This window comes from Symsagittifera roscoffensis, chromosome 1 (genome assembly GCF_963678635.1).
Source record: "Symsagittifera roscoffensis chromosome 1, txSymRosc1.1, whole genome shotgun sequence".
In the NCBI taxonomy this organism is placed as follows: Eukaryota; Metazoa; Xenacoelomorpha; order Acoela; family Convolutidae; genus Symsagittifera; species Symsagittifera roscoffensis.
Window position 1 is genome coordinate 77,567,264 of NC_087062.1, and position 17,574 is coordinate 77,584,837.

The 17,574-nt window shown below is 34.5% G+C and overlaps 1 protein-coding gene and 1 long non-coding RNA gene across 6 annotated transcripts in view; one reads left to right on the forward strand and one right to left on the reverse strand.

Moving 5' to 3' along the window:
• Positions 1 to 1,741: 1,741 nt before the first annotated feature.
• LOC134849598 (uncharacterized) overlaps positions 1,742 to 17,574 on the forward strand; it is a 32,570-nt gene continuing 16,737 nt past the window's right edge. For 3 of the 5 annotated variants that reach the window (XM_063866526.1, XM_063866527.1, XM_063866530.1), the window contains exons 1-4: positions 3,603 to 3,736; positions 3,971 to 4,030; positions 7,353 to 7,442; positions 7,709 to 7,894. In XM_063866526.1, coding sequence (XP_063722596.1) covers positions 3,719 to 3,736; positions 3,971 to 4,030; positions 7,353 to 7,442; positions 7,709 to 7,894 — 354 coding nt within the window. In that variant the 5' untranslated portion in view covers positions 3,603 to 3,718. Of the gene's footprint in view, positions 1,886 to 3,602; positions 3,737 to 3,970; positions 4,031 to 7,352; positions 7,443 to 7,708; positions 7,895 to 17,574 lie in introns of those variants that run through there. The other 2 variants (XM_063866528.1, XM_063866529.1) reach the window with 2 other exon arrangements.
• Positions 2,394 to 3,276, reverse strand: LOC134849655 (uncharacterized). The gene is made up of 2 exons (XR_010163673.1): positions 3,222 to 3,276; positions 2,394 to 2,496 (listed from the first exon to the last, which is right to left on the reverse strand). It is a non-coding gene; the product is annotated as an uncharacterized LOC134849655 (long non-coding RNA).

Consider the following 17,574-nt stretch of genomic DNA (forward strand, 5'->3'; position numbering starts at 1 on the left):
TTTTTCACTTTATAGATATGTTCTCGCTAGTGATCTTATGATATGAATCTAAGATCCCCACTCCGTATCTTGGCCATGGCAGCGGAATAACATTTGATCTAACGTTCTACTGTGAGCGGCCTGCAATTCTACTGCGTAACTCACATGTTCGCAAGCTACCTATCTTGCATGCTATTCGATTGATGTGAAATTCGAAAAAGTTTGAGTGTCGAGAAAAACTGGTTTGAAATTACTTTTTAGATAAAATAAGTTCTCTCAATATTATTTAGCGCTTTAATTTTTTTGCGAATGAAGAGCTTGTTAGGTTTTTTTTACACTTGCTAAGCAATGTGTTCTTGTACGAACTTTCTTTTTTTCCAACCTAAGTCGCAAATATTGTTGCGACTAAGTCGCAATTATTGTTGCAACTTAAAGCACAAATATTTGCTGCGTCGAATTTGCTGCATCGAATTGACAAGAAGATATTTTGATGTTTTGTTACACCTTTGATATTTAGTTGCACTTTTACAGCTTATTGATAAGATGTGCTTTGACATTCGAATAGTTGTAAGTTTACACTGTTGATGCATTTTTAATTCATCAAGTGAACCGAAGAAAGCTGTTTGTTTCAAACAACGTATCAATAATAAAATCTCTATCAGAAATTTTCTGACTCAATATATTGCGCAATTTTTTGAAATGCATAACTTATACATAATGTTGCTTTATGGTTTGCGACTTTTTACATGCAAAATTGTATCTTATTGTATTTGATGCTACTTTTGCTGCATCGAATTGGCCATTTATTAGCATATGTAGCTGCATTATTGGTGGCTAATTTTTCGGAGATTTTAAGTTGAATGGTTAGTGCGTGAGACGCATCTTTGCTAGTTCGCAGATTTTTTCTAATTCGAGTTTTTGTTAAGCCTCGAGTTTTTGCAAATTCGAGGCTTTTTTCTACTTTTTCTTATGTCACTTGATAGAGTTGCATTTTCGTCGTGTTCTCGCAAGTGTTTGCGAAGTGCAGCTTCGCCTCTGTGTCTAGGCTACTTTTGATATTTGAAGCAATGAGCTTGGTTTGCCCTTCGCATTGGGTCTTCAGCTATGAAAGAATTTCAATTTAAAGCTTTCAGCTCACGTCGTCATTATTTGAATTTGGTATTTAGAAAATCATTGGGGCAGCACAACAGTTCCGAAGTACAACAGTGCCAAAAATGAAAATGTTGTTCAACAGTGCCGAAAAATATTTTGAATACTGTCTTCATTCATCCCAAATCACTGACAAGTAATTATATTCAAATGGACGGTAGTTGAAAAGACAAAAATGGCCATTTTAATTGATGCCGCTTGTTAAACAAACATAAGTTCCCAAGCGCGGCGTCATGAGTTTTTCTGAACTAACAATTAACTCAGCAAATTGTCATTTTTACTTCTCGATTTCGCTCCACAAAAAAAAACAGTTTTTACGCAAAACTGCCAACGATTCACAAAAAGAACTCAAAATTATCAACTATGATCAATTTTTGAGACTGTTGAACACATTTTCAGTTTCGGCACTTTTGTACTTCGGCACTGTTGAACGCCCCTAATTCATTGCAAGCAGTCTCAGCAAAGCTAAAAGCTTCATGAGCAACAGCCCACTGGCCTAAAAGGCCCAATTTATTTCAAATTTATAATGAGCTGGACTCAACATAGTAATAATTTGGATAATAAATTTGGCTCAATTGTACAGAATAATTTTTGAACTGTTTTCTTCTTTCAGAAAATAATCGTATGTTGCTATCAGAAGACGAAGTGATCAAATATCTAGCTCGCCAAGTACACCGAGGACACAACACAATCCCCAACAGAGAACTAGTCCACCAGTTCGGACCCTACTTGGCCACATTAGACCAAGACATGCGTCGTAAGTTATGCTCAACTTGCACCTACCACCACATTATCTCCGTTTTTTTTTGCTCTTCAGTTTTGATAAATTCGATTTTTAAGAGTAATGATCGTAGTGAGTCTATATAGGTCTTGCTGATGTTTTTTTTTCGTGGAAAGTCTTATAATTTGTTCACGCTCAATTTTGATTTTTCGCGGTTTTACTTGTGATTTCTTTTTAATTTCAGTGCATTTCTATTGCTAAAAGGAAGGCAAACTCCACAATCGAACAGCAAAAGTGTAAAGGTCACGAAAAACGCGATCGACTTCTAATTTCGAATTATCAGATTTCCCAGCGAAATGAAAGTTTTACCTATTGATCGAATTTTCTCGAATTGGGTTAATTTTAACATTAAAATTTCCATCATAAATTGTTCTACAAATTCAAAGAGCTTTAAGGCCATCCATTTTTTCTTCGCAAATCAGAAGTTGAAGATTTTTGGGGAAAAAAAATAGGTCGATTTTTTCAGTTTCCTTGCGTTCATTACTCTTTTCCGACTTTCAGTTGACTTTGTTTCTGCTCTAGCTATCCGTTTTCGAGATAGGTCTAATTGCTGAAATGCAAGCTTCTTTCCTTTCCATTGATAGGATCTAAGATAATGAAACCACTAGTAACTGTGAAAGCTGATATTTGGCCATAGTTGACCATTAGCACGCACCATTAACTTGTGGATTGGATAGTGACGTGTTGCAGTTGTAATTATAAACGATGTGCGCTGACATTTTTAAATTTTTTGCTGGCTAGTTTTCGTAAACCAGCAGTAGTAAAAGAAGTTAAGGCATATTTTCACCCTGAAATCACTTATCTCAAATCAAAGAGCTAATGTAACCTTATATCTAGCTAGGGCTCTACATGTGTTGCAAATCAATACGAGTTTTTGGTGTGGATAATCTATATGGGCTATTATATGACGAAAAATGCTCATTCTTTTTGAATCGGTGCATGTATTCAAGTCAAGGCTCCAAATGGTGGCGTTAAGCGCAGAAACAGATAATGTTGCTTTAGTGGTCAAATCAGCTACGGGTTTTCCCATGCGTAACTTAATTGAAACAAGTTGAATTTCAATTTCAGAGAAAAACCGAGTTGTGTTTCAAAATGCAATCAACTCATGTTGTAAAGTATCAGAAATAGATGTGCGTAATTTTGTTTACTCTATATGCTTTGTGTTATGCGTTAGCGTTCGGTGCTTTGGGTTACTTTTTTAATTTCAGGTTGAAGTTTTCTCCCCATCGCTTTTTGCCGCAATTGATTTTAGAGGAGGAAGGGAGAGGGTGTATGGGTTGGGATGGGGCGCGCTCTTCAAGATGTTCCTCACCGTCAACTCTGATATTCAGTTTTATAAGACGGCAATTCCACAAGCCTTAATTCGTAATAAACGACAATTGGTAACGTAATTTTAAGCGATTAACACTGATGAAAACACAAAAATATAAGTGCAGAGGTGACCAATATGTTAAGAAATGTCGCTTGATTCGAATTGTCGCCTGTACAAATTATCGTCGGTTACGAATAATCTCACAATCATCTTAGTTTGATGAGATTGAGTATAGCTAGCAAAGAAGTGTTCTCGGTGCGAAAGGATAAAATAAACAACATTTCTTCTGATAAGAGTTTGATGTTGATTTGATTAATGGGTATGTTGTTGAAACGCAGTCATTCAATGTCTCTAAGCGTCTGGGTTTGGTGTTGGTAATGATAAAGACTAGCCAAACACAATCATATCTTTCATCTGTTCTGGGCAGCAATTGTACAAGCTATAAGCTTTACCATTACTTTCGTCCATTGGTGTAACGCGCGAATTAATTTAGCTTCATGGCCTCCAAATCAAAGGTAACTTGAGAGTTTCAGACAAAAAAAAGCGCTAATTAACACGGTTTTTCTGTTTGATGCTTAATCTAGGAGAATTTGTGGATAGAGAAATTATAGTTTCCTTAGAAGATATTCAAAATAATTTGGGGCATAGTGATTTTTCAAAAAATGGTCTGACATGTTTTGTGCGCCTACGCAGTTTTCAATTTTACAAGGGTGTCTATAGATAATCTAATGATTCTGTGATGTGTTTAGAGTGAGAAATTTCTGACGATCCAGCCGTCCTTCCTCAAACCCAGAAGATACTCAATCGGAGTGAGTGCTGCTTGTTGTTCATGCCTTCCTTTTTTGTACCGACCTGAGGAAATATGGCGTAAGAGCATGTTTTTTCAGCTGAATTTGAATGTGTTAAAGAAATGTTTGAAAAAAAAATTGCCGAATCAATCTATGCTTAAGTTGTTTCTCTGTTTTTGAGTTTCCCTTTTTGAATCTGTGTGATCACAGCGCCTTGAGAAAATTTTAGGGTCCGTCAGCTAAAAATGAATATCTCAAAATAGTACAAAGGGGTCGGCAGGGGGTCGGAACGGCCTCCCTCCTCTCCCCTAAATCCGCCCCTGCTCCTGACACTTGCTGGTGTCTCACTGCGTATTTTATCGGCACAGCTGTAGAATGTACGTTGTCGAGCAAAAATTCTCTATTATTTGAACCTTTTTTTGTCAAAGCAACTATCAGATTGCGGTGCGGTGTTTTTCTTGTGATAATTTTGGCAGATTGAATGATCAGCTATTATTCGATTTCCTTCGTTAATTACACAAGCCAAGCGTAGTGTATTATTACGAAGAATTTGTTTTCTAACCTAAGTCGCAAATAAAAGTTCTGATTTGGTGGCACTTTTGATATATTTGTTTGAATCATATTTAAGCTTTAAGCAAATTTAAGCATACACAATTCAATGGCATAATTTACTGCGTTGTTTGGTCCTGTTTGAAAAAAACCTGTATTATGAAAATGTATGGGATTTGTTGTTGTTCGTTTTTTTTGCGGCGTGGAAAATTTTTGCACTATTCGCAGAGATTTCAATGTCCTTCAAAAACTGCTGTACTGAGTTTCAAAAAAATAGTACCAATGGAAAAACAAGCTGCTCTTCTATGTGCCTGTAATTTTTGCTAGTCTTCATTCATTTACTTCTCGTTCTACGGCCTTCGAAAATTTCAGAAGGGGGTTTGGCCTACTTGTTTTGAGTTTCTCAAATATTAAAAGCACAGATCTGAGATGATGGTTTTAATCAATAGAACAAATTATGGGGATCTCTTTTTCTCAAATGGCAGTTACCTAAAATTCGGTTTTGTATTTTGGTTGATTTTTAAAACTTTTTGACTTTTCTCAAAAACTACCCTGACAAATCGGAGATTAAGGGTGCAACCGAAGTTTGAAAAAAGCAGTTATGTGAATCTTACCCGCGCAAGCGGCTATGCCTTGCGTTTTGAAAAAACTATGGCCTAAGAAAATGTCCAACAGTTTTTGAAATTTTGCTCGTTTTTTGGAAAATTATTCTTTTTTTTCAATAACTATCCTGCTGATTCTGAAGTTGATAGTTCATTTAAACTATCAAGGGGCTTCGATTTTTCCTGCGTTATGTGCTTTACTCTGTTTTTTTTTGTAGAAAAGAAGATAATGACTTCGGAAAAAAATCGTTTTTAATCTTTTTTTAGAACTTTCGTCACTAATCTCGAAAACTGCTTGCTAAATCTGATATTAGGGGTTCAATCTAAACAAAGTCAGGGTGCGGAAATCTATAATCTAGAAAAATCAGGTTGCGGAAGCATGGCTATTCCCATGCTTTAGTAGACAAAATCAATAAATTTGTGAAATGTCAATTTCTTAACATTTTTGATCGATCTTTTTCACTTATTTTCGAAAACTACCCAGCCAAGTCTGAGGTCAAGACTTCAATTGAAAGAGTGAGTCGTAGTTTTCTCTTTTAAATAAGCGGTGAATCCCCTGCGTAAGCAGAGAAATACAAGGGTTTAGCGTAAGGTCCTTTATTTGAAATTTTGAAATTTACGCATTGCCGTATCAGTACAATATATGATTAAAAGTATTAGAACATGGTAGATCCAGCATTAGCTAGGCCACAAATTTTTTCCAAGTGAGTGCGGCGCAGATGTAAGGACGTGAGACTCCTAATCAACTGGTCGGATATTCAATTTCGGAATATTTAAATAGTTTTATTTTTTGGTCGAATTTTTTTTTTTCTGCATAAATTGGCTACGGGGTAGAAACTTGGCTGCCTCATTGGTGTTGGGCTTATGTTTACCTTCTTGTCGGTTAAGTTACAAGCGGTCGTGGAGCAGATGTGACAACGTGATACTCCTGATTTCACTTTTTTGCCTGTTTGCTCTTTGCATTTTCCTGCATCTTTTTTGGCATATTTTGCTTGTGTTTGCGAAGCATAGCTTCGCCTCTGCGTTGAATTCATCGTTTAATCTTTTTATGATTCAAGCCTTTTGCTATAGTCCCGAGGTATGGAAACGATATCTCTGGATGCTTTTCAAGGAGCCATCAAATAATTAGGTAAAAATAAATTCAAATTCAGTGAACCAATCTGTGTATTTGACGTAGAGGTAACAAGCATGCTTGCGACTAAAAAGGCCTATTGTATCTCGCAAGAGCAGGGAGGTCTACTCCCACGACATCATAGAACTCGTCCCTCACGAACAACATCAACAACTAAAAAGGCCTGGGCAAAAAAGTCATCATTTGTTCAGTAGAAGCTAAGTTAATAATTGTTTTTGAAAGTTTTGTGCGTGCGGATAAATAAATTAAAATATTTTCATTGATGCTTTTTTTAATTATTGATTTTTAATTTTTGCTGGTTTCGGTTTAGTTTCTAGTCAATGGTTTGTTCGAGTGCTCAATTCAAGGTCATATGAAATTTGTTCTGGATTTTTTACATATCGAAGATATTGTCGAAGTTATTTCTTGTCGTTGCAGTTTTTGCAAACGATTTGCTTATTATAGTTTCAATTGCACGAACAAGCAAAATGATCTCAAAGGGTCATCTAAATAATTTTGATTGGCGGTTTTTCGCTTCAAACTCAATGTATATTTTCCAAGCTCTTTGATATTTTTTTTTGTATTCGCGCAAATACTTCTAACTACTGGCGAGAGCTATTTGGAATTTATTACTCGAAGTTTTACAGTTTTATCCGAAAGCGAGATTTCATCGGCTTTCAATGTTTTCAAACATTTTTAGGTTCATACGAAGATATATATTTTTTACTCTGACGACTTCCTTAGAGATTCTGCAATTTGTTCTATGACAATGAATTGCTGTTCATATTGTTATTTAGTTCTCAGTTCATTTTTGTGAAATTCTATAAGTTGCGTTAAAAATTTTTGAGAAGCTCGGCCTCTGGGTTATTGATTTAATTTTGCGAAATACATTAAATTTGTACTTATAATTTTTTACCATATTCGTTCGTTTTTGGATTGCAATTGGGGCGAAGCTACTAACTACTGGCTTTGCCTGTGTGTAAAAAAACCTTAATTTTCATTGCTTTTGAAAAGCTATCCTTTGTCGTGAGTCCAGTAATGGTTTTCCATCTGTCTGTTGGCTATGATTCTTCAGTTTCAGAGTTTGCTAACACATTCGGCATCGGACTCCAGACAAGAATCGCGAAGTCCTTCAATCAATCAAAGAATCATGAATACCAATAAAGCCAAGGTAAGCAGTTAGACTATCATAATACATATTCCATGTTGTCTGAACAAGATCAAATCATTGTAAAAATTGTTAAACAAGCTATGTTTGTTGAATAAAAAAATGTTTTAACTGATTTCAATTTACAAAAAAACTCTTTCGTTCGAATATTTTTAGTAATATTTTAATGTAAGATAGATATAAATATCAAAACCCTGAGAAGTCAATCATTCGAAAAAAAAATGCCGAAGGATATAAATTTACCGAACTAAATTGATTTGACCATGAAGAGCAGTGTATGTGGAAACTTGGCCGAGGACGACTGCATATCGGTTGAGTCGTCAACGTCTTCTTGTGACATAGTAGAAGAAGATGATATAGTTGCAGAGGAGGACCAGGAGGTAGAGGCGTCTTTCGCCTCCCTCATGAACAAGGTCGTTGACAAAATCAGCGACACTTTCCAAGGCGGCCCAAAGGTCAGAAGAGAAGTGGGTGTGAATTACCCACCCAGCATGCGATGCAACTGGCTAACTTAATATTTTCAGTGTTAGATCTATGACTAACTGTCTATTTTGACCTGAGTAACTGCATGGCACGAAATGGCATGACTTAGTATGCAGTTGGTGTGTTTTGTTTTAAGAAGGTGAACTGGTGTTTTCTGTTTTAACAATGTTGTCCAACAATTGCTCTATTTGGCATGAAATATTCTCATGAAAAAACTGAGCGGATCTCATTAACTATCCCTGCAAAAGGGGAGACTCGTTTCTAGGTCACATATGCTTAACCTGTTGAATTAGTTTTTTTTATAAGGGTGGCAATTCGTTGCTAGGTAAAAACGTTGAAAAGATCCGACTGCGCGTATTAGGACAAAAATGTCACCGCCATGACTCGAAATTGTTTGTACAAGCTAAAATATTTCTTCGCCCAATATTTAAGTCTGCAGAAGCTCATTTTGGACAGGTTTTTGTTATTCGAAAAGCTGAACGTAAATCGTTACACCGTAATATAAAATGGAACTCACAACGAACTCACTAATTTTTTTGCTGTTATCTCTGGTAACGCTATGTCAAATCCAATTTGAACTCGTTGGTCTAGGCAATTGTTGTTCTATATTTTTTCAGAATATTCATTGTAAGCTAATTTTAACACCTTAACGTCCTTCATTTAACATTTATATCAGTGGAGTTCTAGATATCTTCGAAAGCCGATGTCTAAAATTGAGAATTGGTCCGTAGATAGCAGCCAGCTTGCATGATTGCTTCTGAGCAAGTGATTTGAATCAGAGCCAATTATAGATTATATAAGCGTCTAATGGCTCTGGAGGTTGAAGGATTGGATGATTTGCAGTATGTTGCAGTTTTTTTTATTTTATATTTTTTTTGTCAAAAGCAAGTTTACTTCAGTTTGCAGTTTTTTAATGTGACATATGCTCATGCCAAGCTGCTCAAACTGGCCAGTTTAAGTGACCTGGTCACTTTTTGGTCTCCTAATTTTTTCTCGTTAGTGCTGCTTATTTCAAGGAGTCCTAGCACTTGCGTTTAATAAATCCAATTTGACCCTAAAATTTTGCTGACGAACTAATTTGTTGGCCTGTTTTTTTTTCTCAAAATTTAGCTTGAGGCGCAAGCAATATTGTCAAAAAGCTAGAACTTTTTTTTCTCTGACATTAATGCTTATTGTTGATTGTCTATTTTCGAAATTGAATTGATCCTTTTATTTAAGAGTAACAGCCCGCAGTTCTTCTGATTTTGTTCAGTGTAACTCAAGTTTTTTCTCTTTAATTAAGGCAAATTACGTTTTCCAATTACAAAGGTACAGTTAACTCGAAAAAACGTGAATGATTTTTTTTTGTTTGGAAATTTGAATTTGAAATGTTATTTTTCCCAGTGTAATTACCCTTTCCATAAGCAATGGTATTGCAATCGGGTACTAGACTTTTTTCCCTTAAATAGCTTTAGGCACAGAGTTCGCACGTGAAAATATTATACGTGTTTACTGTAGAGGTGAATGTAGTGGGTACGTGTTAGGCATGAGCCTTGTGTGCCTGTTATGAGTTCCTGTAAAAGTATTTTTGTAGAGAAATTTGTGGAGAAATCTTTTCGGCGCTTGAGTGTCGGCTTTAATTCCGTCAGCTTAATCTAAATCATTTTCGCAGATTCAATTTAAAAAAGTGAAAATTTTACACAAAAAATTTTCTATTTAAATTAAATTTTGAATTAAAAAAGTTTTCTGATTTTTTTTGTCTATTTTTTTCAGTTTGCACATTAAATTTGATTTGAGCCTTGGATGCTTTTGATTGTTCAATCAATTATTTTTTTCATATCAATTCTGGTGTAAGTAATTGAATTCATGAAATTTCGCAAATTTTTTTGTTTATTTTCTGAAGTTTTTCTACAACAATTGAAAATATTAGTTCATCGCTTTCAAGTCCATGTTGTTTTGTGAAAGTAGCTAATTCAATTGAAAAACTAATTTCAAACAAGCTTGAATTGCCGGTAAATCAGAAATTAATAAATTTCTATCAAAAAAACTAGACGAGTTCATCGTTTTGCTATGACAAGTTGAGTTGATGTCTGCTTGGTTTCCTATTGATTTCGTTGAGTTTTTCCAAGTATGGGTAGTTTCAACAAAATTAAAACACTAGTGAAATAACTTCTGTTTTGGCTCGCTAATGAAACAATTTATTGTTTTTTACTCACGTCTTGCTAATTTGATCGGTTTTCGCGCGTTGATCTGTTTTCAAGTGTTCTCTTTGAAGGTTCAGAGAGGTGTGCTTGAAACTTTTAAAATTTCTCAAATCATTTTTTTTTGGGCTCAACAGTCGTCTGCTCAAAGATTGTCGGCTTAGTTGCTACATCACTAATTTTTCTTTTCTTGTAGTTGTTTTCTTGATTTTAGTTGTTGAAAGTGCAGGTTTTATTCATTCTAGTCTCAGGTGGGACCTAAAATTTTGAAGATTTTTTATGAAATTATATTTTTCTGCGGAACTTGTGTCTGCTCAAAGGTTGTCTGTTTTGTTTCCTCTTCGTAAGTTTTTTTCGACGCTAATTTAATACTCAATTTCCTGTCAAGTTAGCCTAGAATGAACATCTATCGAGACAAACGAAAATTTGATTTTTGGTAGAACTAGTTTTTTTCAACCTTTTCCTTTTCTTCGACTTATTTTTTTGTTTCGACTTTCGTCACGGAATATTTGTGCTCGGGAATGGTTTTTTCTTTAGACAAATTTGGACTTTTAATTAGCCATTTTTGACAGATTTTTTAAAAATATTCAATTTCAGATATTTCACTTTTGATCATTTTTTGTAAAGCTATTGGGGTTTAAAGATTTCCATTTTCGCCAATTTGGGACAGTTAACGCGCGATATATTTCGCGCTATTACCGAGCAAGTTGAGGTTTAATCCGCCTTTGAAATCATTCCAAATTGGGTGAAAGAAGCTTTATTGCCATTATTGATTTGTTATTAGAAGCGAAATTTATCACTTTGTACTTTATTCTGTATTCGGCGTTTGGGGGGGGGGGACGGTTTTCACAAAAAATCTCAAGTTATAAAAAAAAATTTATTTTATAACATATAATTTTTTCATGTTATTACTGCTCCATAGACCTTAGAAGGTAATCGGCACAATTTGCCTTGATATACGAGCAGTCTTGTTTGTTTGTTTTCAATCGCAAGTGGTGCGAAGCTTAGCTTCGCCTCTGTGTAAACAAATCACGTAACTCTGTTTTTTTTTCTTATTGGGTTAGTTATATTACACAAGCCAATTAGCGATTTTAGGGTTGATATATTTTTTACAGTCTCCTTGCGTTTATGGATCATTTTCGATCTGTCCGTTGGCTATGTTCATATTTTCTGTTTCTGGTCATTTTGGTTGTACAAAGGTTTTCTACATAGATTCCATTTCAAATAACATGTTTTAAGTAATTGCTGAGGTAAAGCGCATTCACCGCTGCTTGGTTATTTCTAAAAAACCATGTGCGATATAAGCATGAGCCTAAATGTTTCGAATTAGTTTTGAAAGTGTATTTTGTTTTTAAATTAGCCAATAAAATTAAAAAACATTTGAAAACTAGGTTAGTTTTATGAAAAAATATCAATCGTAGACAGTTTTTCAAATTCAAAAAGCTTCACATTAAAACGCCAATATTTATCGATTTCCTCGGGTTTATAGAGACTTCTGTTCATTTTTTTTTCGTTCAATAAATATTCTGAAGAATGTGCATGTAAGTCTGTTTTTGATCTGATTTCAGTTCAATTTCAAGCTGCTCTCAATTTTGTTTTGTGTCGCAATACACTAATCCTCTTGATTTTCCTAAGCACCACTCCTTCCTGGCATTAATATGCAGTAAATTTGAATCTATGGCGTCTCCCATTTGTCTATAGCGACGTATAATTGTGCCGTTTGCACCGTTAACCTCTAATTAGATCCAGAAATATAGGTTGGAAGCCCTTCTCAGTTTCCCAAGTTTATAAGATCACGAGAAAATTTCAATCTACTAAAATGGCAGTTCTATATGCCACAGGAGTGTTTTCACTGGTAGATTTTGTTCAACGGACATTGAAGAGAACTCTCCGTTGATATTTTGGTGATATCAAATCTGCATTTGATAGTTGGAGGTATTAACCTACACAGAAAACAGACGGAACGCATAAATAACAGATTATTCAAATCTAATCTATTTTCATTGACATTTCAACTTCAAACTCATTTTCGATCAAGGCTTTTTCGATCAAGTTTCAAGAACTTACTTAAGTAAATGATTTGAGCTTTGCAAAAAAAGCATTTTTAATATATCTGAAAATAGTGCAAATTTCAACCGATTTTGCTGGAGATCAACCTGGCTTGTAACTAAATAGGGATGGTGTGTGAAATATTGTAGAACGTTTCACAAAAATGTTTAGCTTTTAAATTTGGCATATAAAAGACAGGCTACGAAAAACCAATTGAAGCTTTGAAATCAATCAACTGAAAATATTTCAAAATTTCATCGATTGCATAGCTCTTGAAGAAAAAACGTTTGCAATTTTACCCTAGCTAACTTTTTCCATTATTTTGCCAGAGAAACTTGAAACCACTCAAAGTGTCGGCATTTGAATGGTTTGTCAAAAACGTTTTCCAATATGTTGCAAGCTCTCAAAAACTAGACAAAAAGCGAAATCTTTATATTTTTTTCAAATCTTCATCTTTCGTTTACTGCTATAAGCCATACAAATACGTGTTACTCGCCATTCTTTTGAAGTTTATCCTGGGTTCTAGGTCTTCACCTTTTCTAAAACAATCCTAAGCGATGCGTTATATGAATTGGTCATTTCCATTTAACATACAGATTCTCTTATAGCTTACGTTTTTCGAAAAAATGAAATGCCATGCTATCTCGTCAGGATTTTGGCTCATTCGAATTTTAACAAAGCTCTTTTGTAGACTGTTAAACTTAGTGATAAGTCTTTATATTCTATCGAGATGAGTCTGCGAGGTTCCATGACTTGAATGGGATGCTTGGTAAACCAAATCTTTTGCGAATCAGTTAAAGCCTAAAAAATGTTAGAAGTTTCGCCGTAAATTTCGTTCTCGAAAACCCTTAAAAAATTTTATGCAATATTGAAGATTACAGTTAATCAAAGCAAGTTTTGTTTAAATCTATCTGTTATTTATGTTTAATTGCGGGCTTCACGATCTCGCCACGTTTAAGCTTTTCAACTAATATTTTTGCATATTTAACGAAAGAATTTTTTTTATATTGCAATGGTTAATATATGTTTTTTCAATTTTTCTGTGTGAATTCAGTGTTTATTTAACCGAAATTAAAATAAGCTGCCCAATAGTGGAATGTTGTCAGAGTTCCCGCAGGGGTTGCGCATTTGACCTCCAATTATGGATGCCCAAATCCTTTTTGTGTACGAGATACGACGATTTATGTGCTATAACAGAAAACTTGAGTACCAGAATACACAAATTACCAAATAATTCAAAAACTTTGAAATTCCCAACCCTGAAATTGGGTCCTCTAAGAATACTTTCAAGGATTTCAATCTTGTCTCCAAATCTGACTGCTCAAAAACCTTGTAGTTCTCGAGATATAACGTGTTTTTTTTATGATTTTTTCTCAATGTTGATAAAATTTAGACATAAAAAACTACACCAAATTGAGTTTTCAACCCAACAAGGGGGTGCTGTCAGGTTACATTCAAAGGTTGCTTTTTGGCGTCGAATCATGACTGCTCAAATCATGTTGATTTTCGACATATGGTGTTTTTTATGATTTTTCATTTTTTTTCAGAAAACTTGGATTCTAAAAATTCAAATGATTCAAAATTCCCAACCTTGAAGGGTACTCTCAGGAGTTCTAACTTGCAAATTTTGCGTTAAATTAGTACTGCTCAAACGCTTTTAGTATCCGAGCTGTGACGTTTGTTCTCTTTTTTTAAAATTGGTCAAAGAATTTATATAAAAACAATTTTCACAAAGATTGAGATTCCCATCTCTATAGTGAGGTTCTGCGAGGCTACTCCCAGGAGTTTCGATTTTTGCCTCAAAATATTACTGCTCAAATCTTAGCAATTTTTCAGATATGACGGTTTGTGTGAATTTCATAAAATTTTCAGATAACTTCAATTTTGGGAATTTTTTTTTCAAAATTGGAATTTCTCAACCCTGTATTTGGGGGCCATCAGAGTACCCTCAGAAATTGAAATTTTTGCCTCCAAATTTGAATGCTAAAATCTTTATTGTTTTTGAGATATGACGTTTTTTGTTATTTGTCAAGAAAAAGTTATGGAAAACTTAAATTAAAGTTCTTCCAAATTTGAAATTCCCAACGCCCTGCAGGGTTTTGTTAAAGTACTCTCAGGAGTTGAAAGTCTTGCGTCCTAATGCCACCGCCTATTTGTTTTTAGTTTCTGAGATGTGACATTTTTTTGTCATTCTTAAATTTTTCGAAGGAACAAGATGTAAAAACTTTATGGTTTTCCAATATGTTGCAAGCTCTCAAAAACTAGACAAAAAGCGAAATCTTTATATTTTTTTCAAATCTTCATCTTTCGTTTACTGCTATAAGCCATACAAATACGTGTTACTCGCCATTCTTTTGAAGTTTATCCTGGGTTCTAGGTCTTCACCTTTTCTAAAACAATCCTAAGCGATGCGTTATATGAATTGGTCATTTCCATTTAACATACAGATTCTCTTATAGCTTACGTTTTTCGAAAAAATGAAATGCCATGCTATCTCGTCAGGATTTTGGCTCATTCGAATTTTAACAAAGCTCTTTTGTAGACTGTTAAACTTAGTGATAAGTCTTTATATTCTATCGAGATGAGTCTGCGAGGTTCCATGACTTGAATGGGATGCTTGGTAAACCAAATCTTTTGCGAATCAGTTAAAGCCTAAAAAATGTTAGAAGTTTCGCCGTAAATTTCGTTCTCGAAAACCCTTAAAAAATTTTATGCAATATTGAAGATTACAGTTAATCAAAGCAAGTTTTGTTTAAATCTATCTGTTATATATGTTTAATTGCGGGCTTCACGATCTCGCCACGTTTAAGCTATTCAACTAATATTTTTGCATATTTAACGAAAGAATTTTTTTTATATTGCAATGGTTAATATATGTTTTTTCAATTTTTCTGTGTGAATTCAGTGTTTATTTAACCGAAATTAAAATAAGCTGCCCAATAGTGGAATGTTGTCAGAGTTCCCGCAGGGGTTGCGCATTTGACCTCCAATTATGGATGCCCAAATCCTTTTTGTGTACGAGATACGACGATTTATGTGCTATAACAGAAAACTTGAGTACCAGAATACACAAATTACCAAATAATTCAAAAACTTTGAAATTCCCAACCCTGAAATTGGGTCCTCTAAGAATACTTTCAAGGATTTCAATCTTGTCTCCAAATCTGACTGCTCAAAAACCTTGTAGTTCTCGAGATATAACGTGTTTTTTTTATGATTTTTTCTCAATGTTGATAAAATTTAGACATAAAAAACTACACCAAATTGAGTTTTCAACCCAACAAGGGGGTGCTGTCAGGTTACATTCAAAGGTTGCTTTTTGGCGTCGAATCATGACTGCTCAAATCATGTTGATTTTCGACATATGGTGTTTTTTATGATTTTTCATTTTTTTTCAGAAAACTTGGATTCTAAAAATTCAAATGATTCAAAATTCCCAACCTTGAAGGGTACTCTCAGGAGTTCTAACTTGCAAATTTTGCGTTAAATTAGTACTGCTCAAACGCTTTTAGTATCCGAGCTGTGACGTTTGTTCTCTTTTTTTTAAAATTGGTCAAAGAATTTATATAAAAACAATTTTCACAAAGATTGAGATTCCCATCTCTATAGTGAGGTTCTGCGAGGCTACTCCCAGGAGTTTCGATTTTTGCCTCAAAATATTACTGCTCAAATCTTAGCAATTTTTCAGATATGACGGTTTGTGTGAATTTCATAAAATTTTCAGATAACTTCAATTTTGGGAATTTTTTTTTCAAAATTGGAATTTCTCAACCCTGTATTTGGGGGCCATCAGAGTACCCTCAGAAATTGAAATTTTTGCCTCCAAATTTGAATGCTAAAATCTTTATTGTTTTTGAGATATGACGTTTTTTGTTATTTGTCAAGAAAAAGTTATGGAAAACTTAAATTAAAGTTCTTCCAAATTTGAAATTCCCAACGCCCTGCAGGGTTTTGTTAAAGTACTCTCAGGAGTTGAAAGTCTTGCGTCCTAATGCCACCGCCTATTTGTTTTTAGTTTCCGAGATGTGACATTTTTTTGTCATTCTTAAATTTTTCGAAGGAACAAGATGTAAAAACTTTATGGTTTTTTCAAAGATTGAATTTAAATAAACTTGAATAAAAAGGGCTTTACAAAATTTGAAATAACCAGCCCTGTAATTAGGTGCCATCAGAGTACACTCAAACGATGTATATCTTATTTCCACTAGATGCGGCTCTCTATAGTGTTCTTAAAACTCGAAGCACCGGAGGTGCGTTACACGCTTGTCAGTTTTAAATCTTGATACTTGGCAGCTGCGATCACTTCCTATAAGTGTTTTTCGCAAAAAAAACAAAAAGAAAGAAGTCCTATGTCAAGCCTCCGCCTGTGATTGCGACTGTTAAGAGTCGATGAACTTAGTTCTGGCTTTTTTATAGGTGCTGATAGTTTTCTGATTTTTTTCACGGCTTCACTATCTCGCCACGTTTAAGCTTTTGAACTAATATTTTTGCATATTTAACGAAAGAATTTTTTGACGTTATATGGTACTCTGGCAAACTCCACTATCTAACAGCGAAAGTTTAAAGGTCACAAAAAACGTGATCAATTTCTAGTTTGGAAAATCGAATGAAGTTTGCAGATTTCGCAGCGGAATAAAAAGTTTATCTATTGATCCAGTTTTCTTAAATTGGGTTAGTTTGATTTAAAAAGTGCCAGTCATAAGTGTTCTGAAAATTCACAGAGTTTCAAGGGTTTTTTTTAATATTCGAAAGCCGAACTTTTTCAAAAATTAAGTCGACTTCTATTTTCGAAAACGGAATTTAATTCCAGTTTTCTCAAAATGGGTGAGTTTTTCAAAAACGTGTCAATCATAAATTGTTCTCGAAATTCAAAGAGCATTAAGGTCATTTTTGCTGTTTACGTGCGTTCATTGACCCTTTTCTAACTGTCTGTTGGCTATGTTTAAAGATTTCCGCTGAAAAATAGTTTAGAAAATCAAGACCATCTATTGGTCTCCAATTAATTTGGACCGAAAGTAGTTCACCTTTCTTTAAAAATAGCTCTCGTTCAAGTGTCAAAATGCGTTCAACCTTAAGAGCTTAACATTTCGTGTTCATCGATTGTTCTTTCTCGCTCGGGAATAACTGCCCTGATTTTATCAAATTTGCACGGTGAATGGAATTTTGCATGTTAAAGCGCGGCGAAAGAGTCAAAATCTTTTAAATTGTGTTGGATAGTTTTGTGGCTTCTAGCGCACAAAAGTGGGCTCTTCCTTTTCTCCCACCTTCGAAGAAGTTTTTTGTTCACATAGTCAGAGTGATCGAAAAATTGGCATGCGGACTAATTATTAGGACACGACAAACATATTTGATGCTTATATGAGGTGGGAGGGGCAGGGTGTAGGTAAAAGATCCAAAAGAGATTTGATTGTTAGTGTGTTTTA